General features: G+C 39.7%; 1 protein-coding gene across 2 annotated transcripts in view; it reads left to right on the forward strand.

The window, feature by feature from the left end:
• The window catches only part of LOC121945586 (RNA-binding motif, single-stranded-interacting protein 3-like), a 142,320-nt gene extending 124,837 nt beyond the window's left edge, over positions 1-17,483 (forward strand). Inside the window, exons 9-14 of one of the 2 annotated variants that reach the window (XM_042489832.2) lie at positions 3,608-3,704; positions 6,081-6,131; positions 12,215-12,331; positions 12,678-12,764; positions 13,458-13,582; positions 14,873-17,483. In XM_042489832.2, coding sequence (XP_042345766.1) covers positions 3,608-3,704; positions 6,081-6,131; positions 12,215-12,331; positions 12,678-12,764; positions 13,458-13,582; positions 14,873-14,876 — 481 coding nt within the window. In that variant the 3' untranslated portion in view covers positions 14,877-17,483. Of the gene's footprint in view, positions 1-3,607; positions 3,705-6,080; positions 6,132-12,214; positions 12,332-12,677; positions 12,765-13,457; positions 13,587-14,872 lie in introns of those variants that run through there. The other variant, XM_088084033.1, reaches the window with a different exon arrangement.
• Positions 17,484-17,577: the final 94 nt, after the last annotated feature.

Consider the following 17,577-nt stretch of genomic DNA (forward strand, 5'->3'; position numbering starts at 1 on the left):
CCAGGAGACGCTTCCCTCCAGCTCTGTGTTTCTCTTCTCCTCCCTTTTTTTCGACTCAGTCATCCTTACTCTTTGTATCCCTACTTTCTTCTTTACTGTTGTCTCGTTGTTATCTCATTATCATTTACCTTCGTTATATCACCTGTAAGCCAGTCCTCTTCCGCTTGTCTGACCTCCTATGTTTTCTTTCAACATCTTTCCAAGTCTTTCTTTTCTTCCTTCTTTTCTTCATTGTTGTGAAGACTAATCCCTTTGTCCCTCTAATTCCTCCTCTCCATTTCCAAGCAGATGATTTTCTTTCAGTCATCTCTGGTGTGTGTATGTGTGCGTGCTCATGCATGTGTAACATGCATGCTCACACTAGAGCATCTGTGCACTAGCAGTGCTTAAGCCCTCTCAGACCTCTCCTCTGAGGTCAACGGAGCTCCTTCCGGCGAAGCGCTAAATGACTGTGAAATGCTAATGCAGCTAATTAGAGAGGCGAAAAAGCAGGGAGGAAAAGGGATTGAATAAAGGGAGGGCCGGGCGGGGTCAAGAGGAGGGCAAAGGCAAAAATAAAGTCAGCCCAAGGAGAGGGGAAGGGTACGAATCAATTACAGGTTTGCAAATCTTTCCAAGCTCGAGGACGGCTGGTTTCTAAGGTCTGATGCCAATCTGATGTTATTGGAAACATGTGGTCCAACCAACCAGACAGCTTTGGCTTACAGCCTGTCCTCTCTTTTATCAGGGAGACACAAAATTCACTTTCTCTGGCTCTCCTTTTCTCAATCTCCTCCGTGCTATCTGGTCTGTTTGCTGTCCTTTTGTTTCTCCATCTTCTTTCTGTTCTTACCTCTTACACTGTCTTTCTCTCTGTCTTCTCCTTCCTCCATTTCTCTTTGCCCACACACATGCACAAATATATTTAAGCATGCTCCCCCACATTTCTCTGGTAAAAAGTCACTGAGGTCGGCACTAAATCATTCGCTAATTTTTCAGGGCAAACTCCTGACAGTGTGGCTAGGTCACGCTAGAGATTCACAGAGAGGTTTTAAATTCAATCTCGTAGTAATGTTCTGTTTGCAATTACATGTTTAGTGTATTGTTTAAACAGCCGTGCTGGAGTCCCTATTGACAGCGTGCTGCTCAGGGCTAATAGCCTCCATCAATAACCTTGGATCTGTCCCCTACCTACTATTTCTCTCTCTCAATACACATCACTCTAATGAAAAATACAATAAACACAATCAGAGACCCATATCGAATAACCCGGCTGCGTTCTCTCATTTGTATTCATCAGTGACAGTAATACAGTATCTCTAATCCGAGTCATACATTAATTGTACAGTCAAAAAGATGGATCTACACTGCTGCTACATGATCAGCAGATGAGGTTTTTTTTTTCTTGTTGATGATCACCACTTTGACAAACATGTTCCAGTTCTTTCTCCAACACTGATCAATCAGATGTACATCTGTTCAAAGTTGAAGTTCAAGTGGTGCATAAGGTTGAAACATATCATTAAATGCAGACATACAGTACTGTTGCTCAAAGAATAACATGCTATTAGAAAATATTTGCATGACCTAAGGAGGCATTCAGGTTAGCCAGAGTTTAACCAGAGCTTAACCCTTTGAAACCAGAGGAAATTGGCTTGATTTGTTTGAGAATAATAGGCAATGAGAAACGGAAGAAGAAATGACCCCAAAATTAGCAAGAAATTTGTGAAAAAAAAGTGCAAGAAAATTACCTGAAAATCTGTAAAAAGAAAGAAAGAAAAAAAGGCAAACAAGATTATGTAAAATCATATCATTCTGTGATATAATTTTAAACATGTAATTATGATCATTATAAATTATTCCCTAGCTTTTTTTTGTTCCCTAGACATTTTCACTCGCTTTAAAAAATATTTTTCTAACTCTACTAATGTCTTGTAATATGTGGAACATTTCTTACCAAGTTGCTCACTGCATTTTCCCCATGCTTTTGAAAGAAATCACTCTTTGCCAAGGGTTTAGAGCTTTAGATACTAGTGAAAAGCAAAAGTTAAGGGGAAATCTAAGCTAAGCCAGTGTCAACATGCCTAGAACACACAATCAACCTGCGTATGAACCACAGCTGAACTTTTGCAAGTGAAAATATATAGCGCTAATAATTCATGAAATTTCTCTTTCTGGTGCCAGGGAAGTGGGCCATGTTTTGTTGTGGAAAAGTAGAGAGTAACCATTGTAGCTCTAGTCTTTATGCACTACTACCTTGGCTTCAACACACCAAGTAGAGCATAAAAATCCAACTGGGAGGCTGGATGTCCGCGTGAAGCACACTCACGCTCTGGAGCTTATCACAGGCGGTTGGAAACCAACTGCGGCCACGAGGCCAGGACTGCAAGAGTTTAAAAATACCTCAGGGTTTGCATCTCGCAGCTGAGTTCAGCAGCGCTCGTGCTATCACTGACCGAACAAACGTAATGCGAAGCAGAAAGTGCAATAACGGAGCAGGTGACCACCTCGGCAACCCATTTCACCCTTGAAATGAGATGTGTGCTGGTGTCACAGCAGAGTAGCACCAATCCATCTATGTTTTCCTGTCTCCGGCTGGTTGCTCAGCCTGGGCTGTCATCTCGGTTGTAAGAATAGAGAGGATGTTTTATATTCTATTATGTGTGATACAGATCTTTATGAATGAAATACGGGAGATTTTAAATAATGTGATATTTGGAATTGGCATAACCTTTGTAACTAACCAACAGGGTTTTTGTTTTTAAGTATGTTTCTCCCTCAATTAAGCAACAATTGATTTGCAGCATGCACCTTTTTAGCCAATCATGGCTATGTTAGAGATAGATAGGGGAGGGCTTCTCTCTGTCTCTGCCTCTCTCTTTCTCCCCTCCCTTGCTCCATTATTCAGTCAACAGACACTTTGGGATCGATGGGGCACAGCAACACGGCGGGGCGGATGAAACATGTCCTCTCTAGGTACACAATGATAAATAAAGCACTGCGAGCCACAGCATTCTGCCGCGGCAGGGTTGGGGGGGTGAAATGAAAAAAAAAAAAAAATCTAGCAAAATCAGAAGGGCAAACAAAGATATAGAGGGAGAAGTAAATAGTCTAAAATGCAGATGTTACACATGCAGCTTTCTCTGCTGCAATATGTGTAGGTGAGAACATAAAGGGCAATATTGAGATATTTCACCCACTCACACATTAAGGTGGTAATTCATTATTATGCACAGCAGTGGCGCAGACTCCTTTGTAACATGATGTGTGCTCCGGTGCAGTGTCAAGTCTCATTCAAAGACATCTTTGATGGTGTGGCACGGAGTGAAGCTGCAATATTTATTGTTTCCATCACAGCCTTGAAGATGTCTGATCCATTTTGTCAGTGTTGTCTTGAAGTGCACTGGGTGGTTGAAAAAAAAGAGGTGATAAAGAATCATTTTAACCTTTGCATGCGGCTACATCTGGAGACCAAAAACTGTAAGAGCCGAAAACCTCTTGACTGATGTCGAACTGATGTTCTCAAAATTGTACTGTCCTCAAACTGCTCTCAGTTCAGCTTTGCTCACTTTAAATTTAGCAGTGTTAATAATATTGAAACTGAACCTTTTCTTCTTTGCTTCCATAGGTTTTACTCTTCGCCATACAGCATCTCTACCAATCGGATGATTGCACAGACGTCAATCACACCTTTCATCGCTGCCTCTCCTGTCTCTACATATCAGGTGGGTGGAACTTGTTTGAAGTTTACTGGGTCACACCGAGCTTTTAAATCTTGTACCGGCTCCAGACATTGATAGGGGCATCTTGAACAACCCATTGGAAAATTGGCAGTCTCATAAAGGATTGTGTGTTTAGATTACTAACTCCACAACCATTCTGTTGATTTTCTATGAAATTTAAGGTACTTCAGTAAACTGTTTTGTCTTGTCTTCGCTGCTACACCAAAGCACAAGTTTAATATTGCATTCTGACTTTGCTATAGTTGGCTGGCCAGCCAACAGATTTAACAAAGCAACTAATGTTCAAAGTCAGGCACAGCTCCAATATGGCATCCCAAGGGCATTATAATGCAACCTGATAGCAATAGCGAAGTGAAGTTAACAACTCTTAGAGATACATGGGAATGAACCTTTAGTTTAGAAGTTGTAAAACAGCGGTTTTAAAGGATAAGTTATATTTTATATTTTTCTCAGTGTCAACAAATAAGATAAGACCAAAAGTAACAATAAATTAATCCTACTAACAAGTATTATCAGTGTATACAAAGCCTAATGGAGCGTAGTAGATATGTGTTGTAGAGCTCCCCTAAAAACAAATGAAGGAGACGCATCGTGTCACTTGCTCCTTCATTGCTGTGAGTATTTTGAGTCAGTCATCATCCTGCTGCTCAAAATACTCACAAGCACACTGAATGTGTATTAATCTGTACTTGAAAATAGTCCCCATCAAATGCAGTATTTTCTCTTGTTCATGTTTTGTTTCTTGCTAAAAACTACATTGCCCAGATGTTTAAGACAACAAATCAACATATCGTGTGTTTTGTGTCTTCTTTGGCAAATGACTTACATTTAAAATACAAGTGTAGGGAAATGGAGACAGAGTTTGTGGCCATGACTGTACAGAAATGTACAAAAAGAGAGATTTTGCTTGATGGATAGTAAAAATGGCAACCAGATGGTGATCGGGAGGCGAGAACGGAAAGACAGAAATTATTTAAAATGTGCTGGATTACACAGTATTTTCATATGTGTATTATTATCATGATATGAATATTTTATTTTTAAATATCATGGTTACTGTCCTTACCACTATACCGTGCAACCCCTATTGCAGTTGATCCCTTCCACAGTAGCTCTAGTCTCTGATTTAAAAATTAATTTCAAATTTGTTGAATTAACCACTATTTTCCACTATTGTGCTGTATGTAGTCCCTGGACACGTAGGTCAAACAGCTAGAGCTGTCTTTTCTCAGGGACTCTAACTCAGAAATTGACTTATCAGCTCTCTCCATTCAAGACAATTCTTAGTCTAGCAATGATAAAACACAGGCTTATATTGCAGTACTCCTCCTATCGATCTTTCATTCTTACCCACAAATCCTCCTTTTGTCTCTCTCTGTTCCCATGTGTCGCATCCTCTCTTTCTCCACACGCACAAACCATACCAATTCATGTCAAAGCTGGTTGGTGATGTAGCTGTGGTTCTTTGAGAGATTGAATCAGTACTTGATCCTCACTTTGTCAAACACATAGACTTTAAAACAAACATCGGTCCTCCCCCTCAGACTTTTTCTAGCATGAAACACTGCTGTAAACAAGACAAACAAATGCAAAGACACACCTTCAGCAGTGCAGAATTACACAAACAGAGAGTCACAAAATGCTTTTTTAAGGAAAACACAAGGAGGATTTAACCTACCTTGCATTGCGTTAACTCCCCATAGACATATACAGGTAAGAGAACATGCACATGCACTTGTGTAATTACAGTATTTTACATGTGACAAAGGGGCCTTCAGGGACCTGTTCCTCCTCATGTTAGGGTTGGGCAGCAGGAGATGAAAGTGGTGATTTGTGGCCAAGACAGGCTTTGATGATGAAACCTCCACTGTGAAGCAGTAATTATTAGACTGTATTGCTCTCTGTGGTCTTCATATCCTCTTATAATTACAACATAACATACTGTATAGTGGACCCTCAGTTACGGCTGTAATATTCTTTAAGACACACTGCCGCAGGGACTGAAACTCTGAAATGGGCTTGTAAAGACTTGAGCTAATGATTAATTTTCTCTCTTCTCCTCTTTGGTTTTCTCATTTTCGCTCCCTTCCTGTCATTTCTGTCTTCCAATTGTCCTTCTTTATGTTCTCTCTTCCTCAATTCTTTATCCTTTTACAACAATCTTCTTTTTGATCTTCCCTTTCCTCTCATCTCTCCCTGACCTCCCTTCTGCATCCTCCTACTCATGCCCATCCCCCCATCTTCAATTACTTTATTTTTCTTACTTTCATGCTCTCCATCTTTCTATTTTCTTTGCAATATCATTGTCATCACTTCTACCTTTGCTGCATCTTCTCCTCTTTCCTCCTTTCTTCACAGGTCCAAAGTACATCTTGGATGCCACATCAACAGTATGTTATGCAACCTACAGTAAGTTTTTATGTTTTTTTTTAACTGGCCTCTTTTTGGGGTCATATTTTATCTTTTTTCTCAGTGGAGTAATTTTCTCAATTTTCCAGTACCTTTCACTGCCTCTTTTTACGCTACATTCCTGCTTGTCATCTCAGTGTATAAGCATATCTCAGCACTCACTCCTCATGCACCTCTTAGTCTGCTAATCTCAAAATATTCAGTGCTCATTGAAAACAAGTGAATGTCAATCATATTTACTGCCACAGGATCTATGAAACAAAAAATACAGTCATCATAGAAACCGTAGTTCTTGTTAATGCTATAATGATGGAGTAAGTCACAGAAAAATTGAACATAGTAAAAGAAAAATATCACACGGTTTGCAACAAATTGAGCATATGAGAGACAAACCAAGGTCTGATCAGGACCAAACAAACTTTAGCCCTGCATCTGAGTCTTACACTGCCGAATCAACCTGCGATTAACCTTTTTAAGCAGCTTGCAGAGCTCAGCGGAGCCGAGTCGGAAATCTATAATAAAAGGTTGCCCCCTGCTGGTTTAAAAAGGAACTACAGGAAAAGAGCCAAAGTCCAGTCCAGTGGTAAAGATAATACTGATATTAACACCAGTGTTAACATTTAACTATGCATCTTTTTATGATACATTTATTTTGTATTTATTTTTCTCGATTTTTGCAACACATGCTTTCAATTTTTAGTTTAATTTTCTCTCAGTATGTTGATGTTATGCACCATTACATCAAAGTCACCCCCCCCCCCAAATCCTGGTGTGATTCTGTGGGAGTGACAAGATTTTATACAATTGTAACTTTGAGCCTCAGCTGATTTCCTGTCTGTCTGACACACAGTAACTGTATAAAATACATTATGTATAACATCTCCAAATGCAGGATAGAGTTCTATCTCTAAGACGTGAACTATGTCATGAAATTTGGTGAAAGACCTCAGAAGTTTAATGGATAAGAAAAAGGATAGATTCATGTTGGGACCACACAATAACCTTGAAAATGCTTCAGATGAACAATAAACCTTAATCACCTCTTAAACATTTATTCATCAGTAGTTCACAGTTCCACCGGTTCTGCTCATCTACAGTGTACATTAGTAATTTTCTATTAACTCTGGAAAAAAATGTTGAACTAGCCTGTAAAACATCCACTTAATTTTATACTCTGGGTTTTAATTACACACCTGTTCGGGATGTCGTCTCCTCAGCCAGGGTTCATATGAAGGGGAAAAGACATGGGGAAAAAAAAGTCAATCATCAGAAAAGTGCACAATCCAATGAGGATTTCTGTGAACACCATGATCATAAAGGCAAGTTCCTTCAGACACAAAACATAATCTGGACAGACATGACAGCCCAGAATGACACCATCTCCTCAGTGTTTGTTTTTGTTTGTTTTGCTTGTTTGCTTTTTATGTCATAAGATTTACTGTACAGCTCCAGTTCTTATAGATATTTTTGCAATAAAATAAAGCTGGGACAAAGAGAGACAATAATCTGACAGATTTTGTCATCCAGATTTTTATCTAACCACTAAAAGTATGAATAAATTGTTTTCTTGCAAACATCTGTAGAATATTTTCTACCTGCAACATTCAGTTATGCTCCATTGAAACTGTCAGCTATAGGGGGGTGGAAGATAGAGGTAGCATGGACATGGTATATCAGCCGTGCACTGAGGAATTCCAGCAATACTCTCACAACACAATAGTTAAATTAGTTCCAAATTCTGCTGTGGTGCTCTCTTTCTATCTCACTTCCTCTTTATGTCTATCTGCCAACTCCTAAAAACATTCTGTTGTCATGTCTGATTAAAATTATGTCCGGGAGAGAGGATAATACCCTTCTGTAAATGTGTTTTCAAAACAAATGTCCCGTCTAATTATTTGGCAGGCCGCTTGATGTGACTGCACAAGACTTGGGAGAAGACGGGGAGAGATAGAGGAAAAGGGAGTCTAAGGGATAGGAGGAAGAGGAAAATAACTAAATGAGAGAGGCGAAAGGGAGAGAGGCAGGCGCAGGGAAAGCAGAGGAAAGAAGGGATTACAAAGAATAAATCGAGAACAAAGAAAAGAAAACAACTGCTGCAAAAGCATGTCTGGGCTGTGCAGCGCCCTGTTCCCCAGCCTTGTCTCTGCATAGTCAAAATCCCTGTTAGACAACAAAGGCGAAGGCTAGTCATTGTATTTCCTGGATACAGATGAGCTTGGCAAATTAAAGCTGCGTCAGGGAGGAAGACTAAGAGAGACACAGCGGCTTAATTCTGTTCCTATGGCAGCAGCGGCTTCCTCACTGCTGTGCCTCAGTTAATGACTGGTAACTTCGATTGATGGGGTGTGCTCATTGACACATTTAGGTTGATGCACGCGAGCACGCCTCTGCTAATCATCCAGTCGACAGTACATCATACAATTAGAGGTTTTGGGAGAATTTGCTGTGAGTGTCACTAATAAATGCAAACTAGTTTCACTGATACACACTTTACACACATTGGTTACTAAAGAAATGACTGCCTCTAATTAAAAGGTTACAGAGAAATATAAACAGTTCCCCAGGAATAGAGTGGTGCACATACATGCACTCTCACCACTATATTTACGCACACAGACACAAGCATAGGTATGCACTCGCAAATTAATTCACACACACCTATACACACAGTGAAGTGCCTTAAGGACTGTGTGTTTCCAAGCCTTGGTGGAATGCCCAGATTACTTGAACTCCCTGTCTTTACATCTTAATTAGTGAGAGGATGTCTTTGTGCATAATTACTCACAAATCCCCCTACAGGAAATGAATGCATTACCCTAACCATGCATGGCAAGAAAGAGAAGGAAAGGCGGCTTATTGGGGAGCGCTGTAATGAGACATCCAAAGAATTGGGATTTCAGATCTTCTTGAGTTAAATTGCTGTGTTAAACCCATTTGAGCAGACAAAGGGGGTGTAGAATGCATCTGAAGAAAGCACTGATCAGTACATATCTGAGCCTCCAAATAGTGCCCAATACCTGGCATGTTTCCTGTTTTTTTAATGCTGGGATCCTCTGTGAGCAGTATGCAAAAGCCATGCATGCATATGGAGGCATGTTTGCAACCCAGCAAAACCTGACTTTTTTGCTTTATGCTGTAAAATCTTGTTTGCTTTAAATGATCATTTTGTACAAACGTCTGCTTTTCAGACCACACTACCTGAGAGAGAACAAATAATGACGATTCACATTGTTCTGGGTGCTCAGACACACACTCACTCACACACACACACACACACACACACACATACGCACATTCACATGCAAAGCTTCTGGCTTCCATTACACCAACAGCAGCTAGCAGTTTTCTCGATAAACGGGTGTCATTATAACTAATACTGTGTATGTGATGCTGCACAGTGCCGGCAGCGTTCTGCTAGTCAGCGTCACTTGTCTACTGGAAAAATGACAGCAGAAGAAGAACGGAGGAGAGGAAGAGAGGAGGGAGTTCAAAGTTGAAGCAGATCTTGTATTTTTCTCTCTCCTGCCCTCAGGGGGAAAGATAACTGTCTGTCTTCTGTATTCATATATTGCTTACCCAAAAAAAACCATCTGATACATGAAAATATTAATACATTTACACACTCTACCACATATAATTACACATTCATTACACAGCGACTAATGCTTAATGTCTGCATGCAGACACACAGAGATAACAAGTTTAACACTTGTACAGCTGTAAATCAGAGCAGACAATTAGTCATTGTGGGTTTTGTTTTTTGCTTTATGCAGCTTTCTCTCTGTGTGGAAGCCTGCTGTGAGATTGGGTGAAGTGAGAGAAAGAGAAAGGGAGGATGAGAAATCATTAAAGAGAGAACGTATTATATAGATGGATGAAAGCTCGGGTATTAGCTAGATTCTGGCTGCTAAATCTACCTGCCGGTGCCAAAGCTTTGTGTGTGTTTGTGGGTAGATCTGTCGATGCATCTGTGTGAGTGTGTGTGTGTGTGTGTGTGTGTGTGTGTGTGTGTGTGTGCATGAGTGCATGAGAATGCGTGTGCATGTGTGTGTGTATGTGTGTGTGCTTGTGTGTATAGAAAAAGCCCCGCTCATTCACTTGTGATGTTGAGGACAGTGTTGACGGAGCATTTCTGATAGCCAGGCGGCTGTGTTCTTCAAACAGATCTTCCTATGAAGACAGCAGTCAGGAGGAAGAGCACTCACCAATCCCTGTGTGTGTGTGTATGTGTGTGTGTGTGTGCGCGCCTCCCTGTGAAGCTTGCAGACATAAGGATCTTCACTTACCGATTTGCAACCGTGAGCAAGTCTGACAGACTGCATGTGCTTTCGAGAGGAACGCTTCACACAGCCAGAACTTTTAGCACCGCGTGTGCGTGTTTACCTATCTGTGCTTGTGCTGTTGCGAGCCGTCATATGAAACAGTACAGTTAAGTCGACCACTGTACAGCTGGGCCGGTGCCTAAAATACCTAAATTTAATACCTGTGTTCTTCTAACAGCCTGTCTGAACATGCAGTTACAGAAGTTTGATAGCTCTCAGGAGCAATGCAGACACATGTCCACTGATGCCGTCTGCGCTCATGGGAAGTGCACTTTAAACAGCTATCACAAATGAACATTGTGTTTACCTCTGCAGGGACACTGCCAGGCATCTTCAGCACACAGTGCTGAGGAGGCTCCTATTAAATCTATACAGAGCTGTTGAGTGTGTAGCTGAGCTGTACTGGAAAAGTAGAGCTCAGCGCATCAAGGTGTTAGCAGGCATCAAAGCCCTTCACATTGAAGAGATTTACAGTAAAAGCCTTTCTGCCCCATTCAGACGCATGTTCTGTCAAGCCTCGCCTGGCAAACCGGCTGACTGGCTGCATTGCCGTCAAACCATTCACAGTCATCAAGCTTAACTGGGCTGGAAGTTTTTTTTCACAAATGTATTTCTACCAGCTGCATGCCTTAAAAAGCTTTTTTTTTTAACTGTATGGGATAAAAAACATCCTTTTTTCCTCCATTGCACCACACACATTGAATGACATATTTTGCTGTGATAAATCATTTTATTTAGTTTGTTTTTGACTGTCTACTTGAAAACTGCCTTTGATCTGATGTTAAGGAATAGCTCTTATCCACCATCCTTTCATATTTTATATACTGTGATCTGTTTAAATATTTAAATATTTTAGAATCACAATAAGGAATTTTCCTTTGTGCTTGGTTCATGTAGTAAACATCTTATAAGGAAATAAAAATAAAAGAGAATAGAACTTAAAAAGTACAATAGAAATATAAAAGTATATATATATATATATATATATATATATATATATATATATATATATGTATATACAAAATATGCACAATGAAACTGTCTTAGTTTAGCTAAACTTCATAAACAGTCTTGTTTGTGTGTGTTGCATTGATCCAGTGATTTTCTTGTCATATGACAACCCGCTCTCATTTCCAGGTCGTCTCTGGTGCTTTGTCACCCCCTTCGGTGTCTGATGCTGATGCACAAGGCACCTTTTAACATTTGTATGAGACTCACTGAGCTTGCAGGAAACTCCAGTGTAAACCCATCTGTGCAAATATTAGACACTCACAGCAAATGATGTTGGATAAAGAGTGAAAAAGTCTGCATAGGGGGAGTTAAGAGAAGATGTATGGCTCAATCAAACACAGGACTGTCACCTAGGAAACTGTTGTTTATGTCCTGTGTGAAACTGAACATCAACATCCTTTTAATACCAACCATTATCTTGCCCTAAACTCAACAAAGTAGTCTTCTGTGCCAAACCCTAAAGTAGTTTTGGTGCCAAAAACTACATTTCCTGTGAACACAGATAAGACACCTTATGCATTTAACAGGCAAAAACGGACACAAGCAAAAAACAAACACGTCTGAAAAGGACACTAGAGAGGCACCTAGAACATCATAGTTTGAAGCATACTGACCAAGCTGCTGGAATTGACAAGTTGGGAGTGAGCAAATGTTGTATATAATGCATAATGATTGGGTATAACAGTTTTTTCAACTTGTATAACAGTGTCTATAACCTGGCCTGACATGTGTCCTTCCTTCCTGCCTCAGGGTGCTGTGATCACCCCAGCAGCGGCTATCGAGCCCAGTTTGTCTCTTCACCCCTCCAGTGTAATGGCTCCTCTCACCCAGCAGATGAACCACCTGTCTCTGGGCACCACAGGCACCGTGAGTCTCTGCTTTTACCTCCTCCAAAAAATCTTGCTCTGCACGCATGTGTATCTTTTGAGTTGTTTCAATATAATGAGTCTGTAGAGATTTCCATGATCAGCTGTAAATGAAATTACCTCACGGCACAATCCACATAACCACAGGCAAGTAAAGGGCCTTTTTCTGTTTGCTGAAATGTTGAGGTGACCCTAGGATCAAGCAAAACTATTCTGTAATGTGTTGTGAAATGTCACAAAACCACATATCTCAGCGGGAATGTCAGACGGTACTTTTTATCCAAAGTTTCTAGAGGACATGTTTGTGCCTATATTATGTTAGTGTCTGTGCCCCTCCTTCTCTGCAGTACATGCCTGCTGCAGCGGCTGCTCCTATGCAAGGAACCTACATTCCCCAGTACACTGCAGTGCCTGCCTCTGCCATCACAGTGGAAGTAAGGACAAGATGAAGTTGTTTATGGGCTTTATTCTGGTTACTTATTATGCTAACTTCATACAGCAGCCTATATAGGGCTGTACAGGGCTGACTTTACATGAATATTGAGAATTTTATACACTATGATTTACAAAATGATTTTCTCAATCTTGGTCTTAGTCAGCACCTAAACCTAATAAGACTGAAAGAGAAAACTAACAAAACTGCTCCCACTAGCAACAGGCATTTAATGGGCTGATATTGTTGTTCTTAACCTGCCGGTCGGTGTAGAAGGACCATTCAAACCCATATCGACGAGGCTGATAACCACTGATAACACCAATTTATTAATGGATAACATTTGAAATGAGTGGACAATATCGGAATCAGGCTGTGGTTCTGTGTGAGTCAGAGTGCACACATTGTACTAAATTCTCAGTGATAAGAGGAACTGTTGTCTAATTCTTAAATTGAGCACTACAAATTGAACTGGGTCTGCTGGAAGAGCCCCTTTAATAAATATGAAGTGATTTTTCTAGTATTTGCTGAACTGTTTGGATGTTCCCAGTTAAAAAAAGAAGAAAAAAATCAGTGTTGTGTGGAACAAAGAGTCCTTAGTTCACCTCACTTGTCTGAGGTTGAATGTAAACCTTATATCAGGATAACATAGAGAAGATAAGTTTTTTCATGTCTGACTTGTTCCTGGTGTCAGGGTGTGGTGACAGACCCATCTCCACAGACAGCCGCCCCCTCCTCCCAGGACGCCAGCGGGCAGCAGCCTTTATCAGTGGAGAATACAGGGGATCATGCCACAGCCTACTCTTACCAGCAGTCTAAGTAAGTGTTGTGAATAGATGTCTGGCTTTGTATTCCAAACTCTCTCTGCAGCGGGATTATGTTATTGCTATTTTACTCCTGTGCTGTCAAGTTTTTTGCCTATTGTTTGAAATTGATGAAAACAGCAAGGCAGTTTTGTTGAAACTGGATGCCAATGTGGGATTCTGATGAGATGCATCACTGCATGTGATAATATAACTTAGACTTGCCATAGATATATTTTTACAGAAGGATATATCAGGACAAAAACATGGTAAATGAACAGATTAATGACTTGTCACTTGGCACTTGCATTTACATGCACAAAATTAATTTGATATTTTTTTCCAATTTTTGTGATAATGTTATTTCAGAAATGTTTAATTTCTTTTTTTCATATTCAGATCAAAGCTTGAAGACTTGCATACGTCAAGAACTCTCTAGGCACAGCTCAGAAATAGACCTAAGCATAGATTTCAGTGTCTCTGTGCCATTATTGCAGCTTGAGAATATCTATAACAGAGAATGGCGTCAGTTTTTACCATGAAAGAAATTGAAGTCTGCAACCAAGTTGATATGCTCCCCTGATGTTAGCATGTAGCTTAATGTAGCAATATAGGGTATGTAATGCAAGTACTTTCAGTAGTGTGCCTGCATCAGATGACAGTATAAAAAAATCTAAGACACTATGATGTCATACTGTAGCCAGAGTACAAAAGACTTTTGGAAATGGAGTTTTAGAACCGAAGAAAACCTGAGGTTTTTGCTCACAGGGATACATCTTCATGCATTTACCTCATTATTTGAAACAAAATGGCCACATTTAATATGAACATCCTTCATTATAACTCTCCCTTTGAAGGTGTTAAATTTAGCTTATGTGCATGGAAAAGGGCAAGACAGAGAGAGGGACTTAAGGAAAATAACATTGTTGGAAGAATGCATATAACTGTCTCCTCCTTACAGTTTTTTTCTTACAGTTTTTGCTCAGCTTGTGATTTGAAAGTAAAATAAATCATGTTGAATAGTGTGTAAATACATTTAGCCACAGAAGACTACAGTGTAGTTAAGCCAATTTCTGTGTTGTTTTGGTCACAGAGTCATGTCTGCCTTTGCTTGTAAACCACATTTCTGTCTTTCTGCTGGTGTTTATTCGTCTTGTTTTTCTGCCTCTTATAGATAACCTGCTGGTGCTTTCTTTGACACACAGCGGTCAGGCAGAGAATGTTGTGCCTGCTGTAGAAACGGTAACATTGACCACAGTTTCCTCAGTTACCCTTTTCCACTGACTTGTTTTTCTGTCTCCTTTAGATAACGAGATTGGTGGGAATCATTGCTGCATTGCCTTGAGAGGGACTGCACTGAAGCGGTGGAGACATGGAGAGAATCAAAACGAAACGGGGACAAAAAAGAGGTGACACGGGCAACACTGAGGGGAGAATGCTTCCACTGTGCACAGGCACCAAATAAAAGACAAAATGAAAAAAAAAATCAATTATATTTCATACCTGGTTGAACCAAGAAAAAGACAGAGAAAAAAAGAAATGCTGGTTTGCTGAACTTGAGGACAATGAAATCAAACGCAGTCTGCAACTCTGAGTTTATCATTTCTCACTGTGAGACTGGACTTTGCCTCCGAAGGAAAAGAGAAGACATAGACTGAAATCTCAACTCAACCAACAAGCTGTACAGAAAAAAAGAGAACATTTGAATGTGCAGGTAGATTTTCAGACTTTTTTTATTAAAAAAAAGAAGGAAGCAAAGTCTAGAAAAAAACAGGTTGTCTTCCTTTGATATTAAGCTACATTATTTTCATTCTTTTTATTATTTGAGTAGTTTTCTAGAATATCAATGTTTTCGTAAATCTTTATTGCCTTAATTTTCTCAAATTTTGGGGAAAAAAGTTTCCATAGTGTTGAATAACTAAAAAAAAAAAAAAAAGAGTGGTTGAATGAATTGAGGGCTTCTTGGAGAGTACCGAGAGCCAGAGAGATTAAATCTACAAAGCTTATTGTACAGGATTTTAAAAAAAGGGTTGTAATTGTCTGAAGATGATTTTAAATTATGTGGTGCAGTGCAGCTGATGTTGGTTGGTAAGAAAAAAAATCTTCTTTAATGCCAGAAGGGTCAATCCACTGCTTCCTGGAAAATGCAGTTAAGTTCAGTCATGAGATAAAAAAGTTCTGTTTCTCCATCACATTTGTATTTTTTATTTTTTGCTTTTTGATCGCAGTCTTTTTACCTTTTAAAGGTTTTTTGCTTTGCCTGCTTTGCTTGTCTCACTGCAAAAAAAAGAAAGAAAAAATTTCTAAAAAAAAAGGGAACATTTCTGACTTTGAGAAAAAGCAGAGAAAAACGCTAGAATTTTTAAATGTGCAAAAAGCAATAGTTTTAGTAAAACTGTTGACAGTTTATTGAGTCTTTCTTAACTGTTGAACAAAAGCAGCCAACAGGTGGCGTATTTTATACCAAAGATAAAGAAACTAGGTAGTGACGAGTTCTTCCTTACGTTGCTTTTTTTTTCAATATTTTTCACCTCTGAAACTGAGATTTTCCTTGCCTGTCATGCTATTGGCGTGCCAGATAATTTTATCGGGAACATATGAGAACATGCAGTAGGTCTTTAACACAACTGCCTCAACCAGTGCTCTGAGATGTTTGTTTGTCATGTGATCAAACATGGCGCTGTAACATCTGTCATGTGACCAGACACCCTGTGGTATGGAGAAAGTGGAGGAGGTAAGTATATCATTGAAACATTGGTGGTGAAGAGGCAGAAAATGCATTACATCCTGTGGAATATTGGTGTGGTATTAAACCTGTGTATACACCCAACAACACCCTCTTCAGGCTGCGTTTACCAATCTTTAACCTTGTCATGACAGCTAAAAAGCTGTAGATTTAATATTTTGAAATGCATAGTCTCAGTCCATAAGACAAACTGTTAATACGCCGCTGTCTTGCCAAACACAAGCCATTTTAATGTGAGCAGGGTGATGATCTCTGCTAGAGGAAAGGGCATTTCTGTTGAACATAGTCATTTCAGCTTATGTATATTCTACCAGGACAAGGAGAGATATTTTGTTGTTCTTTTTGTGTTGCCTTTTTTGTCTTTTTAAAAAATTGATTTTGATGTGTGAGCTGCTAAAACACTTTTCATAATGGGGATTGAGGCAGTCTTATGTTGGGTGGGTGTGGAAGAGTTACACCTCCTTAATGACAGCGATATGAAGCCAGGATAAAGACAGCCAATTGTTATCCATGACTTATGTGCGTAAAAAGCATCCTTTAAGTCTGTTGCCTCTTTTCAGGTGGAAAACGAGACATGTTCCTGGTTGTAGCCCTTGAAAAACACACACAAATATGAGAAAACTAATTTCTTAAATAGGTAAAACCCGCTAACAAGATTCTGCATTATTTACAGTGTAGTCACAGGGTGTCAGTTGACAACAAAAGCTCTTAGGGACTTGAATTGGCTGACACCGGCTCTGAGGTCACACCTCTGAAGCCCCACCTACCTAACCTGCCTCCACCAATGAAAAGAAGCTAATGGAGATGTGAGGAACAGAGAGACACACAGAAAAAGCATGGTTCAACCAAAATCAAGCAGATACAAACCTCTATGGGAAAAATAAATTATTGAAAGCAGAGAGAAAGCAGAGAGAAAGTAGAAAGTGAGAACAAAATTAATATTTATGAGATCTGTTTTTTGTACAGGTGTGTAAAAGAAGATGCAACAGAAATAACTTTGATGATGCTATTTTTTTATTTGCTTGGTCACATGCCGCCCATGTCTTTCAAATTGTGATTCTGAGAGTGTCTGTAGAACCAGTGGATATTGCTGTAGTTTCAAATGTCTCTTTTTGTTTTCTTTTTAGAAAAATCTTTCAATAAAAAAAAAAGAAATGTTTCAAACGGTCAACACTCATCTTGTACATTCTGCAGGTACAACCTAGTACCACTAGAGGGCACTGCAATACACAGTGTGAGACAGGGATGAGAGGTTAAAGGGGGGA

This window comes from Plectropomus leopardus, chromosome 11 (genome assembly GCF_026936395.1).
Source record: "Plectropomus leopardus strain MGB_pleo_1.0 chromosome 11, ASM2693639v1, whole genome shotgun sequence".
NCBI lineage: Eukaryota > Metazoa > Chordata > Actinopteri > Perciformes > Serranidae > Plectropomus > Plectropomus leopardus.